The following is a 25,101-nucleotide window of genomic DNA, read 5'->3' on the forward strand; positions in this document are numbered from 1 at the left end:
GCATGGGGTGCCCATGAAACACGGCAGTATAGCTACCATCTGAGCTGCATAGTCGTAAACTGAGCTTTTAGGATTATCCATTCCTCCGTTTTCCGATACAAAAGAATCACCCAAGATACCGCTGAACAACGACCAGCGTTTATGAAGCTTCTAAATTTATATTGCCAACATGTCAGTGTATTCACGTATAAAAAGTGAGGGTAAGTTAAAACGAAAAGGGAGTGAAGACTCCATTCGTGGTAACAAACATCTTAACAGCCACAATATGAGCTTCCCAAGTTTCTTAATGAACAAAATTTAGACAAAGCTGTAGCTCTGCCTTGCATTCAGAGGGTCCCTAGATTCATCTTCTGTCATCTCCAGGAATAAAAGCGTCTCCCCAGTTATGAAGGGGTTACGTTCCTGGGTACCGTGTGTATATGTGAAACAGTGCATAGTGGGGAACACCATCTAAAAAGCCTGTAAATACTTCTCTAAACCTCTGAAAAGCCACAACCGCTTCCTCCAAACCTCCTTTCTCAAACTCCAACTATCCACAGGCCTCAAAGGTCAGTGCAAAGGTTCATGGGATCGCAGTTGCAAAGGCTCCTGGAACTGCTGGCCGTTTTCCTGCTCTTTTGTACCCTTTTGCCCTTTTCCTGCACTTTTCAGGCCCTCTTTCTGCCTTTTGGCAGTTTAAATAGGATTATTTAATTTATTTCCCGGCGTTGCACAATATACAGTCATGCGCGACTCAAACACATGCAGGTAGAGAGACACCTGTATCTGCTCTCTGAAATGCTGGAGAGCTGCCGAAATTCTGTGAGCTAGATAAATCAACTGTGTAAGGCATATCAGGTTTTTTTCATTGTAGTACTTGGGGAGTTCCCTATGAACTACAATGAAAAAAACTGATATTTTAGGTTTTTTCAGCCATTCTGACCAGCAAATATAGAACAGCCAAGACATTCAATTTTGAGTCATGCAAAAAGAAAAGTGCTATTGTTATGTCTCAATAAGTCACTAAAATGGATTGGTCAAGGGCCTCCATTTGCTTCTGGAAGGAATCAGAAGTCTGAATGGTCTGGCGGATCTGCCCATCAACATGCATACGGTCAACTGCTGATAGCTTGCTGGTGGTCCTTACTGTGGGCCACACATGTAGCTAACCATAAAGGTGGTTCTCACATGGTATAGTGCTACGAACAGACTCTCAACAAGGAGAGGCCAGCGGGCAAGTTCAATTTGTGACATGGGTTGAGAGGCAAAATTACAAGGCCACTCTAATTCTCCATGGAAAAGTTCCACGGGAAGTTAATTGTGTTGTTTAAAAAGCACGCTTCTCTCAAAATTAGAGGCTAACTTGTCTCCATAGCCTGCCTTCCCTGTAAACTTTCCATTTGGAATGTTCTACTAAAAAAGAGCTCGGTGTGGCGGGTGAAACTTGCTAATCCAAGGATTGTCAATGCGGTGACTGTAAGCCCACATGTGCCCTCTGATGCCTTCTCTAGTGCTCACAGAACCCGCCCCTTGTTGGAATTAGGCTTGAAAGAAGCATGCTCCATTTGCAATGTGTGCATGGCTGCAGTGTTTGTGGTGCCCGCAACAGCTTCTCCATTGTAGTATGCCATCGGACCCCAAAAAGTTTGGCTAACATTTTACCTTGCTTGCTAAGGACCAAGGCTATTTGCCAGGTTTTTAAGACATGTATAATGCTTTTTGAGCACATTGGCAACGTTGCCAATTGGAAAAGCTCAGCTCAATTTTGCTTGCATGATTGAAGGATACAGGCGCCACAATCCATTCTACTCTTGATATTTCAACATGGGCTCCCTATCGGGCTCTCACGGCACAGGCTGCCGCTACGCTGCATATTAACCTGAGTGAGATTTTCCCCATTACAGCGGGGTTATGCTTACCCAGAGATAATGCCCAGGGGATATAATGTACCTCACGCACAGCAACAAAGGCCTAATTGCTTTCTTTTCAAAGCAGACAAATGGCCGCAGATGAGAGATCAAACCAGGAGCGCGTCCAAATCGCAAGTGTTTTGCTCAACAGATAATAGAACTTTTGTGCTCTCCACAAGGAGAGTCTAAAAGATAAGAGAGAATGGGCAGATTCAAGAGGGACTTTATTAATGCAAATAATATGAACCGAATATGAACTGTCTATATTGAGGCAGGCCACTGGTACCTTTAGGTCAGTATTTTCTACTCTACACTGACTGGCAATGGTCCTTCAGGATTTCAGATGGCAGAGATCCCCACCCTTTTATGGTTTTGTGCAAACTGGTTCTCAGAAATGCTGTCAAGCACATACAGGGGCGATAAGTTCCCCAGTGTACATTTCACAGGAGGGTTCCGCCGCACATACAAGGAAGACGCACGGTCTTAGAGTTAAACTGTGAATATCACAGCAAAGGAGGCTCTCTCCTGGCTGCATAAGGGGAAAGGTCAGAGAATGCCGGCCCTGGGGGATATTTTATACGCGGACCGATTACATACTCCAGCCAGAACACACTGCTCAACACACCCCTTCCTTGGAAAAAAGGGGAAAGGAATTTTTGCTGATAAGCAGCCACAGCACAAACCGGCACCCGATAACCAGCGAGTGACAAGACACGACTGTTATCGTTGAATGAAGCCGCTGGAAACTGATAGTTCTGAGAATCACTTGGAATTATACTGAGAATTCCCAATGGAATTCTGCCGGGTCACATTTGGGGAGGCCAAAGGCACGTCTCTGTTCAGGAAGGTGTTTTGCTTGTTGGAGCAGCTGCTGGTTTGGTGGCTGTTCTGGCTTGAAATCTTGCCAGTTTTTTACTGTCATTTTTATTTCTTTTAATTGCTGGTAATGGCCGCAAGAACCTTGTAGTCGACCGGTGGGGGTGTGGCAGGAGATATAAGATCAAATGGGTTTGCGACTTATCCCCAACCAAAGTACTGCTGTTCAGGATAGCAGGAAGCCAGACCTGCCCTCGTCTAAGGTAATATTGAGCCAATAAGAGGCAAGTTCATTCTTCCTCCTCCCCAACCCAGTTTCTGATCTTTTTCCCAAATGGACCCTTAGCATTTTGTAGTTCTTGGGAGGTCATGGAGCATGCTCATTACCTAAGGCTTTTGCCTCTAATCCTTTCAACACCCAACCACCCAATTTCACCATTAGAGGAAACATTTTTTTAAAAAATTGAAACAAATCCATAAACAAAACCATACTATGCTGAACTGAGATTTGCTCGTGGCTATATCACATAAGGCATAATGTAAGTAGCAGAAATTTGAGTACCTGGCTTGCACACTTATAGACAATATATGCACCTGTGTTTATTCTGCATGCTTTATTTTGGTACACGCAGGTCAGTTTTTGGACTTCCTGACATCTCATCATGTAAATATCTCCAAGTCAGACGAAGGATGAAAGCACAACTCTTCGCAGCATTTTTACTTTCTTTGGCCACCAACCCAAGCAATGTTATGAAATGCCTTCTACCCTTTATGTTCTCTTTTAACCAGCGGTGAGGCATTTGGAGGCGGGCGTGAGGAATGGCAATGCCCCCTCATAGTGTTGGCACTTTTTCACCACCCCAATGTGTCGCTGATGCTTTTAACCAAATAATCCTCTCTCCATCCATCACAACCAAATATGCATAGCTGTATAACAGTTGTTTCCTTGTACGATGGCAGGAGAGGGCAAAGTATAATATTTGGACCAAATGCTGCACACGTTAAGTTTCAACAGAGTTTTGACAGGTTGCTTCAGTCATCTGCTCCTGTTTTATATTATTTTGTTGGGGGGTGTTAGGTGTATAAATTGGATAGTACCCTCAGATTTAGAACTAACCATTTGCCTGGAAAAACTGTGATATGGAAGAACTACTTTCAGAAGAGACCACCAGGGAAGCAAGCCTTTTAAATGGGAAGAGAGTTGGTTTTTTCTCTCTTGCAAACTGTCAGAAATGACCAACAAGCCAAGCCGGCTAGGACAAAAAAAATATTATGTGGGCCAGCAACAATTTGTCATTTTCTTTGCAATAGTGATGAAATCAAGCACCTCTAGGGAAGATTCTCCACCCACTTTTGGCAAGGCACTGTACCCAGAGAGGAACGCGCCCACTGTTAAGATACTCTTGCATCAGTGAATTCCCACGACACCATCGTGTTATGTAAAAACTGGGCAAGGCTTTTTTGAATGGCAGTTGGGGACGCCCAATTAGGTCCCGCGGAATCTCGAAAGGGAACAAAGCTGGAAGCTTCTGAGGAGCTGATTCAATCCATTCTAGACAACAGTGAAAAAACGGGAACACAAATTATTTTTTTGTTTTAGCTGTTTGTTAATGTACCTTTGTAGCTCGTTCAGTCCCCTGGCTGTGGATGGGCTAGGGTTCAGCCTTAGGAAGTTTTGCTTCAAATTGAGATGAGTGAGGTCCTGGCTATAGAAGAGGTTGGCAGGGAGATCCTCCAGGCTGCAACATGAGAGATCCACTGAGCTTATTCGCTGCGATGCAATCTACAACGAAACAAGGAACCACAACATTAAAATCAACGAAACACGAGCATTTGGCTTCTTGCTTGACCTGGGGCACTTCCTGTTGTAGTGTTATCTGCTATATCTTAATGGAATACCTGTTTATGTGAGTGAGTGAGTGAGTGAGTGAGTGAGTGAGTGAGTCAGTCAGTCAGTCAGTCAGTCAGTCAGTCAGTCTGTGTGTGGTAAGCCCATGAATATAGTAATTGGTCACCCCAATTCACGCATCACAAATACAGTATATTTTGCAAAAACATGCCCCCAAGGGCCTGGAGAGTCCTCTAAACCATTGGCTCCCAACCTTTTAGTTATGGCAACCCACAAGTCCAAATTTATTTACTATTGTGATCCATCAATTTTAGCTTGCATTTTAGCTGCAATTTTGCCTATGCACATTCAAGCAAAAATTTGCGCAACTCTCCTATTAATGTGGAATTTGTTGAAAGATGTCAGAGTGCCTGTGCTTCAAAGGCAAAGCTGTAAGAATCACTCAAAACAACTCCCTGTATGAGCACCTTGGGGCAAACCGTCACTGGATCTGCCGCCATTGGTCAGAGAGCACTTCCCAAGTGTTAAGATGCAAGACTCAGGCTTTTCTGATATTCGGTTACAAGTTTCAACAAAGTGTTATTTTTTGTTGTTGGCATATTATAAGAGTTGTCCATCATACCAGCACATCACATCGGTTCAAAAAAAATAACCATTCTGTTTATTTATAAAGCCCACGACCCACTTGCCCAGGCTATGTGACCTACAGGTTGGGAAACTCTGATTTAAACCTCAGAGAAGGAAGAATGCAGAGTCAGGAAAGGTATACTTCCTCCTTTTTCTTTCCTTCCCCCAAATATCATTATTTTAGATTTCTAGCCTGTCTCTCAGGGTGAAAGAGAAACCTGGTGAAGAGGGAATATTCAGGGCAAAATAACAGAATCTTCACATACTAGCTGGTGAACTTACTAATTGCTGGACGCCTACAAGTTAGGATACAAGGATTCCATTCTCTGTGCATAATGCAAATACTGATCCAGAGAAAAAGGCTATTTCGGGAAGGTCAGCAGAGTATGTCCTGACTGGGTGAAAAGGAAACAAAGGCAGAAAAGGATAGCCCACCATGCTTGCCCCCATCGCAAGGTTATACAGATCTTTCAGCTATTCATTCCAGCACCAAATAAAGCCATGCTGCTCACTTGACGTTTTTACTGCGGCGGCTTTTTAAAACCTCAGCTAAGAATATAATCAAACGAATCATCTAAATTGGACAGAAATGAAAAGGCGAAGTAATACTAATGGCTTTGCAAGCCGTACCCAGGGAAAAGAGGCAGGAGTTCATTGCTCTGGAGAACTTAATGGCTGAACATTGGCAGTGAGAGAGGCTGGCTGGGTTTGACTGGGTTATGTGAAAAACAAAGATTCCCGAGAAGAGAAAACTTAATCCAAACTGCCCAAGTTAGAGAGGCATGGTCACAGGAACACTGGGCTCTAATATAGGGTATTTCAAGCACTTTTATATGCTTTATCCTGGTAAATCTCACAATAGATAGCAGTGTGAATCAGGTCAACCTTAGTATTCCCACACTTTAAAGGAGGGTCTCAGAAGAGAGGTGGTGGCTTGATTCAGGTCTGTCTAGTAATTTATTATTATTATTATTATTATTATTATTATTATTATTATTATTATTAATACCCCGCCCATCTGGCTGGGTTTCCCCAGCCACTCTGGGTGGCTTCCAACAAAATATTAAAATACAATAGTCCGTCAAACATCATGAGCTTCCCTAAACAGGGCTGCCTTCAGATGTCTTCTAAAGGTCTGGAAGTTGTTTTTCTCTTTGACATCTGGTGGGAGGGCGTTCCACAGGGCGGGTGCTACTACCAAGAAGGCCCTTTTGTCTAGTTCCCTGTAACTTGGCTTCCCACAGTGAGGGAACCGCCAGAAGGCCCTCGGCGCTGGACTTCAGTGTCTGGGCAGAACGGTGGGGGTGGAGACGCTCCTTCAGGTATACAGGACCGAGGCCGTTTAGGGCTTTAAAGGTCGGCACCAATACTTTGAATTGTGCTCGGAAACGTACTGTAATCCTGGTCCGATAAATCATACTTATTTCAGAACAAGGCCAAGGAATTCATGACTCAGGAGACTGGAACCAGATTCTTCCTGGCTCTTGGCAACTTACACCGTACTACATAAGCTTTCAAGTTACTGAGGTAGGGAGGTGGGACACTTCTACCCATTTATGGAGCAGTTGATGAAAGGAAAACCGTTCTCATTTTAGCTCCAAGGAAAAAGGAAGCAAGCAAGAACAAGAATTCAAATTTCTTAAGGACATTCCCCACCAGTATTGAGAATTTTCACACATCACACAATAAAAAGGCCCTATTTGGGTGTATGAATGAATGTTGTGAGATGATGGTCCCAACTGGGACTGGGAAGCAAGATAAAAACCAAAACAGAATAAAGGTCAGAAAGCAGAAGACACAGCGCCTTTCAAGTCAAATACATGTTCCAGCCAATGCACATTTTCCATTTGGCAAAGAGATAGTTATGTGAAAATAGTGCCTTTAGTGTTATGTGTGAAAAGCATCCCGTGAATTTACTCCAGTTCCATTTTCCAACTAGGAACTCTCCTACTCACAATGCCAACTAATATACCGCAAAGGTCATCTCAGAACTGCTTCTCAAGTTAGCACTCTGGCAACGTAACTTACTTTGATAATTGGAATAATTTCATGTTGGAATTACCATGCAAACTATGTGCAGGCTGTTGCATGGGCCATAATCTCAAATCCACAGCGGCATATGCATGGGAAATAAAAAAGTGTGATTACACAAGCAATACAGTTGTGTATTAATTTTGGGGGGTGGGTATTATTGGGATGTGGTTTTTATTTTGATTATAGTCGTTTTTATGTTGATCTTTTCTGTGAACCGCCCTGAGACCTCCGGGTATAGGGCGGTATACAAAATCCAATAAATAAATAATAGAAATAATTAATTTTGCACTTTTCAAAAGCTGTGCTCATATTTAACCACCATCAATGAAAATTTGCTCTATACAAAGCTACATACTATTTGTATATCACTCAGAAGGCAGCAGCTGAAAGCCCCACTTAGAAGCCAATTCTAGAGTTTTAATACGGGCAGGAATTACGTGAAATGGGAAAGGAGAATCTTCTTTGCTAGCCAACAAAACATAGCAGGGGGTGTGAACTAGTGTTTAAGGCATGGGTAAGCAAACTAAGGCCCAGGGGCCGGATCTGGCCCAATCCCCTTTTGAATCAGGCCCACGGACGGTCCAGGAATCAGCATGTTTTTACATGAATGTGTCCTTTTATTTAAAATGCATCTCTGGGTTATTTGTGGGGCATAGGAATTCGTTCATACCCCCCCCCCCGAAATATAGTCCGGCCCCCCACAAGGTCTGAGTGACAGTGGACCAGACCCCTGCTGAAAAAGTTTGCTTAAACACAAGAGAATCCTTCTGCTAAAAATGGTACCTGCCACCCCTGGTTTTTGGTAAGCACTGCAGTTTTGTTTTTTAAAGTGCTGCCTAAGCAGACAGCACTTTTGAATTTATAAACAAGGGTTTAAAAACAGTTAATCTAACAAATGAACTTGCTTGGTTTTGGGGGCCCATGAGCCCATTTGGAAATCTGTCACTGGCATCACAAAATACCGATTAACAAGAGGAAAAACTGGGGATTTTCAGCACCCCACCCCCACCCCGACACCAATGCTATTCCAAACAGGAAATACATTTACGCATATTATAAACCAAATGAAACTCAAGACATGTTCCAGCTAAACATCAGGAAAAACTTTCTGGCGGTAAGAGCTGTTTGACAGTGAAACTGTCTCCCTTGGGAGGTTGTGGACTCTCCTCCCTTGGAGGTTTTTAAGCAGAGGTTGGATGGCTATCTGTCATGGATGCTTTAGTTTAGATGACTGCATTGCAGGGGGTTGGACTAGATGATCCTCAGAGTCCCTTCCGACTCTACCATCCTTTGAATCAAACGTACAAAAACAGGCTACCCCTCAAAACAAGCCATTGATTAAAGCCTATTGGGGGGGGGATTTAAAAAATTGGGAGGGGCAGGGAATCTTGGTTGGCGCAAAAAGAGATGACTAGCGGCCCTACAGGCAACAAAGCCAAACTTTGAGTGGTACCTTTTCATGGGGGCGGGGGGGAGGATTCCTCCTGCCCCCACAACCACTTTGGAGCAAGAAGGCAGGCTCAACCATTTCATAGTGGGTGCCGATCACGGTGGTCCTAAGGTATATTTCTAAAACTACAGGAAATCTGCGTATTATGAGCACCTGGGTGGAGCACTGGCAACTGTGTGGGTCCCATTCCTAATAAAATAATGCCGGTAAATTCTGTACGAGAAGTAAAGAGGAATTCAAGAAAGCAAGATATGCCATGCAAGTCTGATAGCAGAAAGAGGAAGCAATTGAAGCATGTTCTATTGCTAGCTTGCACTCTAAAGTGCAGAGTCTTGTAAATCATCATTATTTGAAAACCACTTGCTGTTCACCCACAGAAAGACAAAGTCATAACCGCATCCTCTCTAGATAATTTCTGGGTACTGAGAATTATTTTGAGGATAAAGCTATCCCGCCAGCACAGAAGTAACTCCATCTCTAGTCATAAATCTCACGTGGCAAATCCAAGTTTCTTTGTATGGCATGTAGAAGCACCAAAACAGGACAGGGAAGTGGGGCACACTTCATCTTTCCAGAACAATACAGGTGGCGGTGGGAAAAGAAGGTTTAGAGTTCAGTTGGTAGAGCATGAGACGCTTAGGCTCAGGTCTGTGGGTTTGATTCCCATAGTGGGCAAAAGATACTTGAACTGCAGGGAGTTGAACAAAATGACTCTTAGGTGCCCATTTGAACGTCTGAAATTCTGTGAACTCTTAATTTTTTAAAAAATTGCCTCCTTCAGAAACACAGTTTGAAGCCAATGCATCCAAAAACATAGTCCACAAAAACAAAAACCGAGAAAGTGCCATTTGCAAAAAGTGCCAATTTTATACCCTGCCTCTGTTGCTAAAGATTCTACAAGTCGTCTTCTCGGACTCCAACTCCCATTCTTTCTGACCACTGGCCATGCTGACTGAGGGAGTCTATCAATGTCTGAGAGATCCAGGTTCCCCATCCCTGATAAAAACAATATACTATGGTCCTGCAGCTTGCCCTCCCACCAGGAAGATCAGGGTGGAGTACATAGAAGTTATCCCATTTTAACAATCACTACCTGAGTTTGTGGCCAAGTGGAAACCTGAACTCACACCTCTTTGGGTCAAGCGACTGTAGGACATTCCCCGACACAAAGTTGTGGTGGCAACAGATTTGATCTCACTGGTTTAAACTACGTAAGCTAAATAAAAAAACTGTTTTAACTGTCAAATGAAGGTATGTGGCTTTCTTGTCAGCATTCCTTTAAGAAAACATATATAAAATCTAACTGAGCAGAAAATTACAAGTTGACAGGAACATATGCATGACCTTGCTTCATAAAATCAGAACCTGTCAAGTCTTGTAAAAGCAAACGTTACAATTAAGGAATTGTATCTCACATTAAATGCTTCTTTTTACATAAATAGCCAGGGAAACGGCCACAAAAATCACATCATTCAGTCCCAACTTTGTCTCCACGTTTCAGGCTCCTCAATAAAAACATTGTCTAATTTAGGAGAAAGGAAGACCTGCCACATTTTGTACTATCAGTTAATGGTTTGACAGATGACACATACCCTCCAAGAAACCCCTCATTAGTAACAGGGCTTCAGTATGGGGGACAAATTGTCTTAGTCCATTGCATTACAGAAGAAGAAGAAGAAGAAGAAGAAGAAGAAGAAGAAGAAGAAGAAGAAGAAGAAGCAGCAGCAGCAGCAGCATCTTATAGGCCCCCAGAGGACATCTAGATGTTGAACTTACAACTCCCATTACCTCTACTGGCTATGGTGTCTGTTATAGGAAGAGGAGGAAATCTAGTTGTGGCATGTAACCTGCTATTAAATTTGACAGGTGTCAATCACATGCAAGCATTGCAAAGGGAAATCCTCAAACTGGTCCCATCAGTTATTATCCCAGTGACCTCCCCCTCAGTACTTTCTTTAACAAACTAGAAGGGTTATTCATTTAACCTATGATCATTTTTATGGTCTGCGCCCCTGCCCAACTGTGAAATGATTTACCCTTGGGTGGGCTTTCCTCAAATTACAATGTATTGATATTCTCAGGCATGAAGGTGAACCTTTTCTCTCCCGCAAAAGAAGAATTGTTCACATGTTCCCAATAAATTTGCCAAGACGAAAGTTCACTGTCCCCTTAACCTTGACTATCTGCAGGCAGCACAAGCAAACTCCCATCTCTGTTGCAAGTGAACATGAAGCAAAAAAAAAGAACTGCACTGTTTGAAGGCAGCATGTTTGCGCAATGTAAGGAATATATATAAACTGTATGTAGCAAGAACCAACCCCTTCATGGATCACTGCCTTGCCGTGGCGAAGGGGCTTGAAGAACTCAGAGAAGCTATGAACTACGCCGAGCAGGGCACACAAGATGAACAGGTCATAGTGGAGAGTTTTGACCAAACGTGATCCACCTGGAGGAGGAACCGGCAAGCCACTCCAGTATCCTTGCCAAGAAAACTCCATGGACAAAGACAACAGGCATATAAAAGTTATGACGCTGGAAGATGAGCCCCTCAGGTCGGAAGGCGTCCAACATGCTACTGGGGAAGAGCGGAGGGCAAGTACAAGTAGATCCAGAGCTGATGAAGCGGCTGGGCCAAAGCCGAAAGGACGCTCAGTTGCGGATATGCCTGGAAGCGAAAGGAAAGTCCAATGCTGTAAAGAAAAATATTGCATAGGAACCTGGAATGTAAGAACCATGAACCTGGGTAAGTTGGAGGTGGTCAAAAATGAGATGGCAAGAATAAATATTGACATCCTGGGCATCAGTGAACTAAAATGGACGGGAATGGGCGAATTCAGTTCGGATGACCATCACATCTACTACTGTGGGCAAGAAACCCGTAAAAGAAATGGAGTGGCCCTCATAGTCAACAAAAGAGTGACGAAAGCTGTACTGGGATGCAATCTCAAAAATGATAGAATGATCTCGATACGAATCCAAGGCAGACCTTTTAACATCACGGTAATCCAAGTTTATGCACCAACCACTGGTGCTGAAGAAACTGAAATAGACCAATTCTATGAAGACTTACAAGACCTTATAGAAGTGACACCAAAGAAGGATGTTCTTCTCATTATAGGGGATTGGAATGCTAAAGTAGGGAATCAAGAGATAAAAGGAACAACTGGCAAGTTTGGCCTTGGAGATCAAAACGAAGCAGGGCAAAGGCTAATAGAGTTCTGTCAAGAGAAAAAGCTGGTCATCACAAACACGCTTTTCCAACAACACAAGAGACGACTCTACACATGGACATCACCAGATGGGCAGTATCGAAATCAGATTGATTATATTCTCTGCAGCCAAAGATGGAGAAGCTCTATACAGTCAGCAAAAACAAGACCTGGAGCTGACTGTGGCTCAGATCATCAGCTTCTTATAGCAAAATTCAAGCTTAAACTGAAGAAAGTAGGAAAAACCACTGGGCCGGTAAGATACAATCTAAGTCAAATCCCTTATGAATACACAGTGGAAGTGACGAACAGGTTTAAGGATTTAGATTTGGTGGACAGAGTGCCTGAAGAACTATGGATGGAGGCTCGTAACATTGTACAGGAGGCAGCAACGAAAACCATCCCAATGAAAAGGAAATGCAAGAAAGCAAAGTGGCTGTCCAACGAGGCCTTACAAATAGCGGAGGAGAGAAGGCAAGCAAAATGCGAGGGAGATAGTGAAAGATACAGGAAATTGAATGCAGATTTCCAAAGAATAGCAAGGAGAGACAAGAAGGCCTTCTTAAACGAGCAATGCAAACAAATAGAGGAAAACAACAGAATAGGAAGAACCAGAGATCTGTTCAAGAAAATTGGAGATATGAAAGGAACATTTCGTACAAAGATTACCATAATAAAGGACAAAAGTGGTAAGGACCTAACAGAAGCAGAAGACATCAAGAAGAGGTGGCAAGAATACACAGAGGAATTATACCAGAAAGAAATGGATGTCTCGTACACCCCAGGTAGTGTGGTTGCTGACCTTGAGCCAGACATCCTGGAAAGTGAAGTCAAATGGGCCTTAGAAAGCACTGCAAATAACAAGGCCAGTGGAAGTGATGGTATTCCAGCTGAACTATTTAAAATGTTAAAAGATGATGCTGTTAAGGTGCTACACTCAATATGCCAGCAAATTTGGAAAACTCAGCAGTGGCCAGAAGATTGGAGAAGATCAGTCTACATCCCAATCCCAAAGAAGGGCAGTGCCAAAGAATGCTCCAACTACCGCACAATTGCACTCATTTCACACGCTAGCAAGGTTATGCTTAAAATTCTACAAGGAAGGCTCAAGCAGTATGTGGATCGAGAACTCCCAGAAGTGCAAGCTGGATTTAGAAGAGGCAGAGGAACCAGAGACCAAATTGCAAACATGCGCTGGATCATGGAGAAAGCTAGAGAGTTCCAGAAAGACATCTACTTCTGCTTCATTGACTATGCAAAAGCCTTTGACTGTGTCGACCACAGCAAACTATGGCAAGTTCTTAAAGAAATGGGAGTGCCTGATCACCTCATCTGTCTCCTGAGAAATCTCTATGTGGGACAAGAAGCTACAGTTAGAACTGGATATGGAACAACTGATTGGTTCAAAATTGGGAAAGGCGTACGACAAGGCTGTATTTTGTCTCCCTGCTTATTTAATTTATACGCAGAATACATCATGCGAAAGGCTGAGCTGGATGAATCCCAAGCTGGAATTAAGATTGCTGGAAGAAATATCAACAACCTCAGATATGCAGATGACACAACCTTGATGGCAGAAAGTGAGGAGGAATTAAAGAACCTTTTAATGAGGGTGAAAGAGGAGAGCGCAAAATATGGTCTGAGGCTCAACATCAAAAAAACGAAGATCATGGCCACTGGTCCCATCACCTCCTGGCAAATAGAAGGGGAAGAAATGGAGGCAGTGAGAGATTTTACTTTCTTGGGCTCCATGATCACTGCAGATGGTGACAGCAGCCACGAAATTAAAAGACGCCTGCTTCTTGGGAGAAGGGCAATGACAGGCCTAGACAGCATCTTGAGAAGTAGAGACGTCACCTTGCCAACAAAGGTCCGTATAGTTAAAGCCATGGTTTTCCCAGTAGTGATGTATGGAAGTGAGAGCTGGACCATAAAGAAGGCTGATCGCCGAAGAATTGATGCTTTTGAATTATGGTGCTGGAGAAGACTCTTGAGAGTCCCATGGACTGCAAGAAGATCAAACGCATCCATTCTTAAGGAAATCAGCCCTGAGTGCTCACTGGAAGGACAGATCGTGAAGCTGAGGCTCCAGTACTTTGGCCACCTCATGAGAAGAGAAGACTCCCTGGAGAAGACACTGATGCTGGGAAAGATGGAGGGCACAAGGAGAAGGGGGCGACAGAGGATGAGATGGCTGGATAGTGTTCTCGAAGCCACAAACATGAGTCTGACCAAACTGCGGGAGGTAGTGGAGGACAGAGGTGCCTGGCGTGCTCTGGTCCATGGGGTCACGAAGAGTCGGACACGACTAAACGACTAAACAACAACAGCAAGAACCAAACGATTATTACATCAATGGCAGTTTGGCTGGAGAAACAGTTTCTAATCTGTGTGCCCCATCACGGAGCTTGTTAAAAGCTGGGAGTGTGGAAATGCATCTCTCAGTAGTAAAAGATTCACCATTCACCGCTTTCAACCAAGGATGGAGTCACTTCCCTATGGGGACCTCAATACCATTTAGATCCAGGAATCATATGGGCAGGGCATGCCTTCAGCATAGCTCCTTACTATCCCCAAAACCCCCCGAAGATCATGGCCACTGGGCCCATCACCTCCTGGCAAATAGAAGGTGAAGAAATGGAGACAGTGAAAGATTTTACTTTCTTGGGCTCCATGATCACTGCAGATGGTGACAGCAGCCACGAAATTAAAAGATGCCTGCTTCTTTGGAGAAAAGCAATGACAAACCTAGACAGCATCTTAAAAAGCAGAGACATCACCTTGCCAACAAAGGTCCATATAGTTAAAGCTATGGTTTTCCCAGTAGTGATGTATGGAAGTGAGAGCTGGACCATAAAGAAAGCTGATCGCCGAAGAACTGATGCTTTTGAATTATGGGCTCTTGAGAGTCCCATGGACTGCAAGAAGATCAAACCTCTCCATTCTGAAGGAAATCAGCCCTGAGTGCTCACTGGAAGGACAGATCGTGAAGCTGAGGCTCCAATACTTTGGCCGCCTCATGAGAAGAGAAGACTCCCTGGAAAAGACCCTGATGTTGGGAAAGATTGAGGGCACAAGGAGAAGGGGGCGACAGAGGACGAGATGGTTGGACAGTGTTCTCGAAGCTACCAGCATGAGTTTGACCAAACTGCGGAGGCAGTGGAAGACAGGAGTGCCTGGCGTGCTCTGGTCCATGGGGTCACGAAGAGTCGGACACGACTAAACGACTAAACAACAAAATCCAAAGCTTGCCCAGTCAGAAGGTAGGAGGGCAACAACAACTCACAAGCACCAAAACCATGTCATTACCCATAGGCTATGCATAATGTTGCTTCAAAACAATACTGGAACAGCATGGAAAGCACCCACAGAGAAGTAGCCCTTACATGGCTGCAGATAACTTATGAATCAGTGTTCATCCTTGGTTGACTCAGCCCTGAGTGACCACGTAAAGAGCACCCATCAGTTGTCTTCAGCATAAAGAAGTGTTCAGAGTTTAGCACAAGAATCCATTACATGAACTTGCCAGTGACATCCTATAAGGAACAGGTGGTCTGCATACCATATGGTGTTTTCTGTTGCTGTTTAAAACACCACAACTGCAATGTTATGTTCACTCTGATCCTGCCATTAGTCAATCTATTCTGGTAAATATGACCAGGCATATGGTAAATTGAAAACTCTTTAGTGTTCTAAGAGCAACATAGCTCCAAGAGTACTTCTTTTCTTCTAAGTTCCAAAACGTTCTCCTCAAAGTTCTGCAAAAGAAACTCTGATCTATCTTCAATAAGACTGTCGCACCAAACTAGGGAAATACAGTGGTACCTCGGGTTACGTACGCTTCAGGTTAAATACGCTTCAGGTTACAGACTCTGCTAACCCAGAAATAGTACCTCGGGTTAAGAACTTTGCTTCAAGATGAGAACAGAAATTGTGTTCCGGCGGCGCAGCAGCAGCAGCAGGAGGCCCCATTAGCTAAAGTGGTGCTTCAGGTTAAGAACAGTTTCAGGTTAAGAATGGACCTCTGGAACGAATTAAGTACTTAACCCGAGGTACCACTGTACTGATTCCGGATTCCAGCCCCCACAGAGGTCTATGAATGCAGGCTTCCCCTTTTCAGACGTCCATCCCAAGCACTTGCAACCACAGGCAACGGCACAGCTTCTCTGCCCTTTTAATCATGTGGAGCCCCTTCACACAATTAACACATGAAGAGGGACTATAAAATAATCCTGTTCTAGTCCTGCAGTTTATAGGTGTGAATACATACGTGCATGTAGAACTGGATTGGGGAAACTTCAGCCCTCTTGATTTTGTTGCGCTACAAACCCCATTATCTCTGATTCTTGGCCATACTGGTTGGGGTCGATTGGAGCTGGAGCTGGAGTCCAGCAATATCTGGTCCAAACAATTCCCCACTCTGATCAAGGACATGGCAATCCAGGTCTAGATACCGTTCCCCCCCCAAAAAAAATCACTCCCCCCCCCCAAATACATACGAAACTTTCTCCCCATGTCCAAGTGTTCATTAAAAAGTAAATTTTAGAGATGACACAACTACACACAAATCTCAACATTTCTCTACACAGTCCAATAGCTCTCTAAATATATATTTAGCAAGAAAAGGAACTGGTGGGGTGGGGAAGAGTTTCAATCACTGAACTGTATTCACTTACGGCACAAATGCAAATTTACACAAAGGGATGGATTCTAGAACAGGACGCATTTGCGAATAGCAAAACCATGAACCACAAAGATATGTCAGTCACATTCGTGGCAACTTGCTCAACCTTCTTAAGTTTCATTCGTCCCCCCAAATGCATCTCAACTCATGTATACAATACATGGGCCTATGTATAATATTTGAGCACTAGGTAAGAGGAAGGCAGGGAACCTTCTTATGAGGAAAATGAGGTGAGCAGGGCTTTTTCTCCAATTCCAGCACCTCTCAGGTGGGCGCCATTGCCATTTAAGAGGACAAGGGAGGTGTCCGTGTTGAGTTCCGGCACCCCTTTTTCTAGAAAAACAGCACTGAAGGTGAGCTTAGTGTTAACCACTGACATACAATCAAGAGGTATGTAAAATTATGAAACAAAGATGAAATAAATATATCTCAAAGCAAGTAAAATAATAAAATAAATAATGAAGAGGAACAACAAGCAACCAGCCTCATCCACAGTCAACGGCCTCAAGTTATTAGGGCTACCACTTCACTACACATTTAGGAATCCTGGTGCTGTTCAACAACAGGGCAAGAAGTGGTTCCTGTTGCCTTGCCTAAAGGTGAGCAGAAAGAGAGATTCAGAGGGCACTGGGGTGTCTTGCCTTGTAAGGTAAAGGTAAAGGGACCCCTGACCATTAGGTCCAGTCGTGGCCGACTCTGGGGTTGCAGCGCTCATCTCCCTTTACTGGCCGAGGGAGCCGGCGTACAGCTTCTGGGTCATGTGGCCAGCATGACTAAGCCGCTTCTGGCGAACCAGAGCAGCGCACGGAAACGCCGTTTACCTTCCTGCAGGAGTGGTACCTATTTATCTACTTGCACTTTGACGTGCTTTCGAACTGCTAGGTTGGCAGGAGCAGGGACCGAACAATGGGAGCTCACCCCATCGCAGGGATTCAAACCGCCGACCTTCTGATCGGCAAGTCCTAGGCTCTGTGGTTTAACCCACAGCGTCACCCGCGTCCCTGTCTTGCCTTGTACTAGCCGACAAATTGCTGAATGAGTTCCCATCTCTCTCGGGAATGTGTTAGGTGGATGCAGATGACTCATTATTGTTGTGCACTTCCTATGAACTCTCAGAACCCCTTATAACTTCCAGGCCCTGTATAAAAAGGTCAACAGTGTCTCAATACCGTAACAGGAATGGAGGGTTTCCAAGTAGCTGAATGCACACTGTAGTAAGTTACCGCTATCTGTATTGACTCTCTATTCACCCATCACAAAAGAAAAAACTCATGGAGCAGGAGACTGAACAGAATTACTAGACAGCCTCCCTTTTCTCCACCTCTTTCTGCTTACAACTTAGACACACACCAACTTAGATACCCAAATCCACCAAACCACACACATTTCGATGCTATCATGTCATTTGTCTTAAAATGTCAAGTCGCACGGTCACCACACAATCCAACAGAATTTGTGGGAAGCACAAGCGAATTGGCTTGCATGGTTTTGCCAAATCCTGGGCTCTCTTATGGAGAGCAAGTTTATATGGCATCAGCATGCAAAGAAAAGAAGATGTCAACTGCGACTTGCATGGAGATTTGAGCTTACACTGGCAACTTTCCCAACGCAGCTGAACAAAGAGTAAGAGAAGGCACAGGGTGGTACACAGTAATCTCATGCAATCAGTAATTTTTTCTTCTTCACTCAATCTTCCCCATACTTCTAAACTTTTATTATTTTTATGCTGCTTCACTCTAATTTAGATCTGCCTTAATTTCCAAGACAAGCTGTTGGAAATAAGGAGACAACTGCTCTCCCAGAAAGAGGATAACCAGAACTAATGAGCAGCTTTCATTTTGGAGCACACAATTACAATCAAGTTGAACGCGACAGTGAGGGGAGGGGAAAACCAAGGGGGGGGAGGTCTCTTGTGTGGCTGAGGTGTTTCCACCTGGCACTACTTCTACTTGTTCAGTTTGCAAAGGAAGAAAGTGAAGCGGACAGGCAAAGTGAGAGAAAAGACGGGAAAACAGCAAGGATACATAGGCCACACAAATGTCACATTAAGACAGCTGCCACCACTGAGGTTCTGGGGGAGTGTGTGTGTGTGTGTGTGTGTGTGTGAATGCACCATTAAGTTTTCACATGTACAAGCCTATTTCACATTGAAACCGTCTAACCATCTTAAACAGTCAACTGCAATTCTCTTGATTACAATTACTCTCTATCACAATGTGCCATGGAAAATTATAGGAGTGTTCCATCACAACGCGCCTCAGGTTCAGAATTTGTTTACTTTTGTACACAGTAGGTTAGTATGCCCACTCATAAACCCCTCTCTGCCTTCCTTCCAGGCAAACTGGAAGCATCAATGGCACATTCCAACTATTGGGGGGGACGACCACTCAGTGTGGGTGCAACTTGTATGGAACAATCCCAGTGATGTTTTTGTCCTCATATGTTATACACCGCCTTGAAATGTTTCGATAAAAATGCCGATTATAAATACGCAGATAAACAAACAGAATAATGACACGAACCACCACCTAAAGTTCAAGTTTGTGGGAGTGTGGCACTCCATTTGCTACTACTTCTATTATTATTAATAATAATAATAATAATAATAATAATAATAATAATAATAATAAATGACCAACTGCAGTCCCAGGGCAGATTGCAACAATTTAAAATACAACATTAAAAACAACTTAGAGCAGTGTTTCCCAATTAGCTAAGTACTCTTTTTCAAAACCCAGGCCATGGTCCTGTTACTTTTGAACATTTCGATAACTCTATGGTAGTTTTTGTTATGTGGATGGTGCCACAGACCCTCCAGGGTCCACGGACCGCCAACTGGGAACCACTGACTTAGATCAGGCATGTCCAACAGGTAGATCGTGATCTACCAGTAGATCCCTGAACGTCTGCGGTAGATCACTGGCTCCCCCAAAGAAGTTCAAAAAGTTTGCCCTGCATGCCTAAGAAACTATGCTTTTCCTTCTCTCAAAACCAAAACTCAACTTTGACCTGAACCCCCAAAAAGGGGGTAGAGCACTGCCAGTAGATCGCAGTCTCTTGGTAGTTGGCCACCCCTGACTTAGAGCATTTGTCCTGGGCCTATGTAAAATTTTATCAAATTTGTGGCGGCAGTGGCAATAAAGAAGAATCAATCATTCCCCACTGGGGGGCAGGGAGTGATGACTACAGTCAGAGCTGCACATACAAATTGCTGCCTGGCTGCAATAAGCTGAAGTGGTACAGCAGCTAAGAGCATGAGCTGGAAAGTCCTTCCACCGCACCCCTCCTGGGTGGCCTTAAAGCAGCCTTTGTCTATCAGCCCCCACCTGCTGCCTGTAATAGGAGGAGAATAGTGCTGGTCAACGTTAACTTGGAATTGCCCACGCCACACCCATTTTGTCAATAGCGCAGGTGGTTTTTGAACAATATACTGGGTATTCTGAATAACCGGAAGAGTCCAAAGCTCGTCTTACCTTTGAAGCTTGCCGTAGCCACCGCAAGTACTCAGTGAAAGTGTCGAAACAGATGTAGTAACTCTGGCTCTGAGGTCCAGAAGAGCTAAATGCTAAACAGTGCTGGTGCTTTTTAACTTCTTCAACCTGCATTTTTAGGGGCAGGGGGGGGAAAGGATTAAAAAAAACACACAAAACCCAATATGAGTAAATTCAACTATTTTTGATTAAATTGCTTTACTGTGTATTTCAATTAGGGGTAGTTATATTTTTAATAGATTGGTTTTATACTTGCTATTTTGCTGTTGGCTTTTGCTTGTGAACCACCTTGACTTTTCTTTTTGAAACAAAAGGCAATATGTAAATACTAACAATACTTTGACGGAAGCTGAGCCTTTGAATTAACCAGCAGCGGTGCTAAACTAAAGGGTCCTGCCACTGCAAGGATTTCCTCCTGTGCAATGGGACTTCTCCCCCAATCTTCTCCCCCTGCCCTCCTCCCCACATCTGCTCCAGAGGGCTAGGGGAACCTCAAAGAAGAGATTTAGGGGGTGCACAGAGTGAGGGAGATGGAGTCCCATCAGAGAAGCAGAAATCCTCACTCTTGAAGGACCAGAGCTGCTTTGCATCCAACCTAATCAAGACTCAAAAAAAGACTCAAAGACTTCCAATATGACAGAAAAGCGATGTGTACAACATTTAACATTACACAGTTCCCAGAGTGGTTGTGTTGTTGAGGCCAAAGTAAGCCGAGAACGCCATCCTAAATAATTCAGAATCCATTCATTTGGACTTGTTAAGCGTAAATGAGTTTTCAAGATCCACAGAATTATGCAAAAATGTTTGGTGCCATGCAGGCTGCAATGCTATCCATATTTACCTGGAATTAAGCCCCACTGAATACAATGGGACTTCCTTTTGGGTAAACCCTCAAAGGATTACACTTGTCAATCTAGATACCTCTATGAACCAGGAAGTATTAGGCGGCCAAGTGGGTCTGAAAGCACAAGGTCACAGTTCTTAATACCTCATTTCAGCTTTACAGCAAGATCTTTTAATTAGCAAGTTGTCAACACCACTTCTGCCTCTGAGATTCACCACACCCTTCTTCAAGGGAAACAGAGCAGCCGATATGTAAAACTGCTGGGGTGCATGAAGTATAGCATGTGCTGCTAATGTATGGGGTGGGGGTGGGGAATGCTGATAAATCTGTTGCAGAGAAATCTCAATAAAAGGTTTAGTTGGTGCTTTTAAGTGCCTTTACAAGATACATTAAATACTTCTGAAAGATTTTTGGCTTTTCCCCTAGTTTCCAAAACTGCATAAAAAAAGAGCTCAATCCTCTCTTAAAGCATTTGTTTAAATGAACAAGGTTACCTGCAAGTAAGAGTTTTCTTCCTACATCTCGTAAGACTAGAACCATTTTTAAAATAATAATAATAAAAAACCCCAAATAATTTCCAGGGAAGACTCAAATGCAATGTGTAAATCTTTCCAACTAAAGCAATTTAGATCTACCCATAACTATGAAGGACTGTTTTGACAAATCACAGAGCTCCACACATTGTGAAGTGTCAGGGCACATCTACACGTTTCAAAGAACATGGACTGCCTCCAAAGAACAGCTGTTCCATACAGAGTCTTCCCCACCACACACCCACAACTCAAGTTATGCCATGTCATTCTGTACGAGTTTGCACACATTGCTGGTTGCTTCTGGCAGGGAAACACTGCTGTAACAACTAGATTTATTAGACTTGCAGAGAGTTTGAAAGAAACACTAAACACAAGGGTCTGTGGGGGCAGATATGTTCTCCTTGGTGGCAGAAAAGGGGGCGGTGAATTCACGTGTTTGTGGATACAAAATAATCAGATATCTTGGCAGTTCCCTCGCTGCAAGAAGTGAACTTACAGGGAACCAAGCAGAGGGCCTTCTTGGCAGTGGCACCCGCCCTCCCATCAGATGTCAAACAGAAAAACAACGACACAACTTTTAGAAGACACCTGAAGGCAGTCCTATATCGGGAAACTTTTCATGTACGATGCTCTGTTGTGTTTTTGTATATCCTGTTGGATATACCCAGAGTGGCTGGGCCAACTGAGTCAGATGGATGGAGTACAATCAATCTATTATTATTATTATTATTATTATTATTATTATTATTATTATTACCTATATTCTGGATCCAAGTGAAGGTGCTAGTATACAAGAGTTTTTCACAGCTTAAGTCCTCTGTATGTGAAGAAGTGAGTCATACACTTTTGCCAGCCATTACTGATTTAGTTGTGCTTAGGCATTTAGCACACACTTTTGCCGTGAATCAGGCATCGTTGGCCCAGGCTGGGAGAAGTCGGTGCACTCAGGGTTCATTCTGCCCTTGGTCGTCTGCAGAGTGTACCTGCTTGTTCATATCACCAATGGAGGGTTGTTTGACCCTGAAGAACAGTATGGGACAGGTGCCCCTGTTGCAATCCCATCAGTCATGACTTTGGCCATGCTAACTGGGGCTGGTGGGATACCAGCAAAACCTGGAGTCCACAGGTGCCTCATCCCTGTGTTTCTAAGGAAACACTTAAGCAACTGTATTTCTAGAACTGCACTGGTGTGGATGCTGGGAGCTGTGGTTCTCATTACTAGTTGCCATCCAATAAGGGTTGTAGTTAGTTAAACCCTGCTTGGCCCTGTACACCCGAAGAAGCATCTCTACCCCCATCGTTTAGACCAGACACTGAGATCTAGCTCTGAGGGCCTTCTGGTGGTTCTATGAGAAGTAAAGTTACAGGGAACCAGATCGAGGGCCTTCTTGGTGGTGGTGTCTGCCCTGTGGAATGCTCTCTCATCAGATTTCAAGGAAATAAATAACTATCCAACATTTAGAAGACATCTGAAGTCAATTGTGTATGGGGAAGTTTTTAATGTTTTATTATGTTTTATATTTGCTGGGAACTGCTCAGAGTGGGTGTGGGGTAATAATAATAATAATAATAATAATAATAATAATAATAATAATAATCCTAGAAAGAATATGCAAGGGTATGTGAGGAGAAGGAAGAAGATGTGGTCAAAAATTGGAAGTTGTTAAGCCAGATGTAGAGAATACAGTGGTACCTCGGGTTACATACGCTTCAGGTTACAGACTCTGCTAACCCAGAAATAGTACCTCAGGTTAAGAACTTTGCTTCAGGATGAGAACAGAAATCGTGCTCAGGCGACGCAGCAGCAGCAGGAGGCCCCATTAGCTAAAGTGGTGCTTCAGGTTAACAACAGTTTCAGGTTAAGAACAGACATCCGGAACGAATTAAGTACTTAACCTGAGGTACCACTGTACAGACTAGTAATAACACTATTTAACACAGTGATTTAATGACCATTAAGGCTGCTGTGTTAAATTTCATTCAAGTCCATAGGTCTAAATCAGATTAAACACATGCATATCGGTGTAAATTGACTCATGCATTATAGCCTTTATCCAATTCAGTATGAGTTGCTGTTTACACACTGAAGCATACAAAGTAGAATTAATTTGCCAGTTTGGGCTGCCTTGCAGTTCCTGCTAAAACTTTTAATAAATTCTATTCAAGCAAATAATTTAAAAATAGCTACTACTGGGATGTGACCACTTCTAGTGAGAAAAATGGACTATCTGAATTGTTCAGTTGTACTGAATTGGTTATTTCTGTCATTCCTGGATTTTTTTCCTTCACCAAAAGCAATACAAAAATTATTTTTCTTTCTTTTTTGCCAACCTTTAAACAAACCTTTGGGCAGCTGTTTTGCAAGACTGTAATTCTGAATGCATGATTCCATTTGCTCATTAGCAGCCCACTCAACTTAGTTTGCCAGGACTGCTCAGAAACAACAATTTCACATGCCTTTTGAAAACCAAGATCTACCCAAAGATTCAGAGAGGGTGTGCAAGGAAGGTGTGCAGAGGTATAAAGGGAAATATTAATGGCTGGAGAGCACAAGACAGACCAGCAGATACATTATGTATTTCAGGGCTTTACAACCCAATTGATAGTTGAATTCTTAAAAGTTGCTTTGAAAAAAATGAAACAATGCGAACATATGCAACTCCTTGCATGTGTAACAATAAATGAAGTAAGCCAAAGAACGAATGAAAATAAATATCCACACTGCCTTCTGCACAACACTGCTTTTTTGCACTGCAACGCTTGCAATTACCACCAATTTGCTGAGCACAACCAAGACAACGTTTTGCCAGCAAACTCTTGCATTACAATTTCGCAAAGGTGAAACACTTATTTGAATTGCTCATTTGATTCCTTATCTAGCAATTTTTAAAAATTGATTGTGGTGGTGAATGAACTGCACAGTATGGCTGGGACACTCACCGTCAGATTAATTTGGTAGTGTTAATGAGATCACCAGTTACCCATAACACAATCTCTCTCCTGCCATGCCTGTAAAACTTGAGAGCAGGCGCAAGGAACATGTGGTCCACTCTTAGATGATGCTGGGACTCCCATTAGCCTCAGACAGCATGTCCAACTCTCAGGGATCATGGGAGTTGTAGCCCAACTACTTCTGGGAGGGCTGCAGGCTTTAACAAGGAGTTCCTTAAGATGAAGCTAGCCTAGTGACTTAACTGCTTTCTTAAGCCTCAGAGCCTCTTCAGCACAGAGAGGAACAGAGCTGTCAAAGCAGTGGCAGAAAACAGGACACCTCTGTTATTGACTAGGCATGATAAGAACACAACAATCCTCCGGCTGTCGGGTCAACAGAGCAGTGTGTTTTGCCTATTGGCCTTCGTCGTCAGGGTCAAAGAGCTGCTTGTTCAGGTCACAGCTCAAGACACCCCCCAAGCTGGAAATCAACTCAAGGACCCCCCAAGCTGGAAATCAACTCAAGGATTCTGGGTTGGAAAATAACGGCGCTACCCATGACGCCAACCCATTAAACATTACATCACTAGGCCGCTGTAAGATCAGAAGGTGCCGTTTCCAAGGCACAAAGATGACGCACAGAGTTTAGACAGTATTATGGCAACAAAGCCTTTGCAACGAAGAGTCAGAGATACACAGAAAAGAAATTAAAAATGCAAAATGAACATGGCTTCTTAAAGCAAT

General features: G+C 43.5%; 1 protein-coding gene across 2 annotated transcripts in view; it reads right to left on the reverse strand.

The window, feature by feature from the left end:
* The window catches only part of PHLPP1 (PH domain and leucine rich repeat protein phosphatase 1), a 162,656-nt gene that overhangs the window by 53,143 nt on the left and 84,412 nt on the right, over window positions 1-25,101 (reverse strand). For both annotated transcript variants that reach the window (XR_008331573.1, XM_053397055.1), the window contains exons 3-4: window positions 20,032-20,157; window positions 4,322-4,488 (exon numbers count right to left, since the gene is read on the reverse strand). Coding sequence is in view for 1 of the 2 variants with exons in the window: in XM_053397055.1 (XP_053253030.1) it covers window positions 4,322-4,488; window positions 20,032-20,157 (293 nt within the window). In the remaining variant the exon portion in view is untranslated. The remainder of the gene's footprint in view (window positions 1-4,321; window positions 4,489-20,031; window positions 20,158-25,101) is intronic.

This window comes from Podarcis raffonei, chromosome 7 (genome assembly GCF_027172205.1).
Source record: "Podarcis raffonei isolate rPodRaf1 chromosome 7, rPodRaf1.pri, whole genome shotgun sequence".
NCBI classification, from domain to species: Eukaryota; Metazoa; Chordata; class Lepidosauria; order Squamata; family Lacertidae; genus Podarcis; species Podarcis raffonei.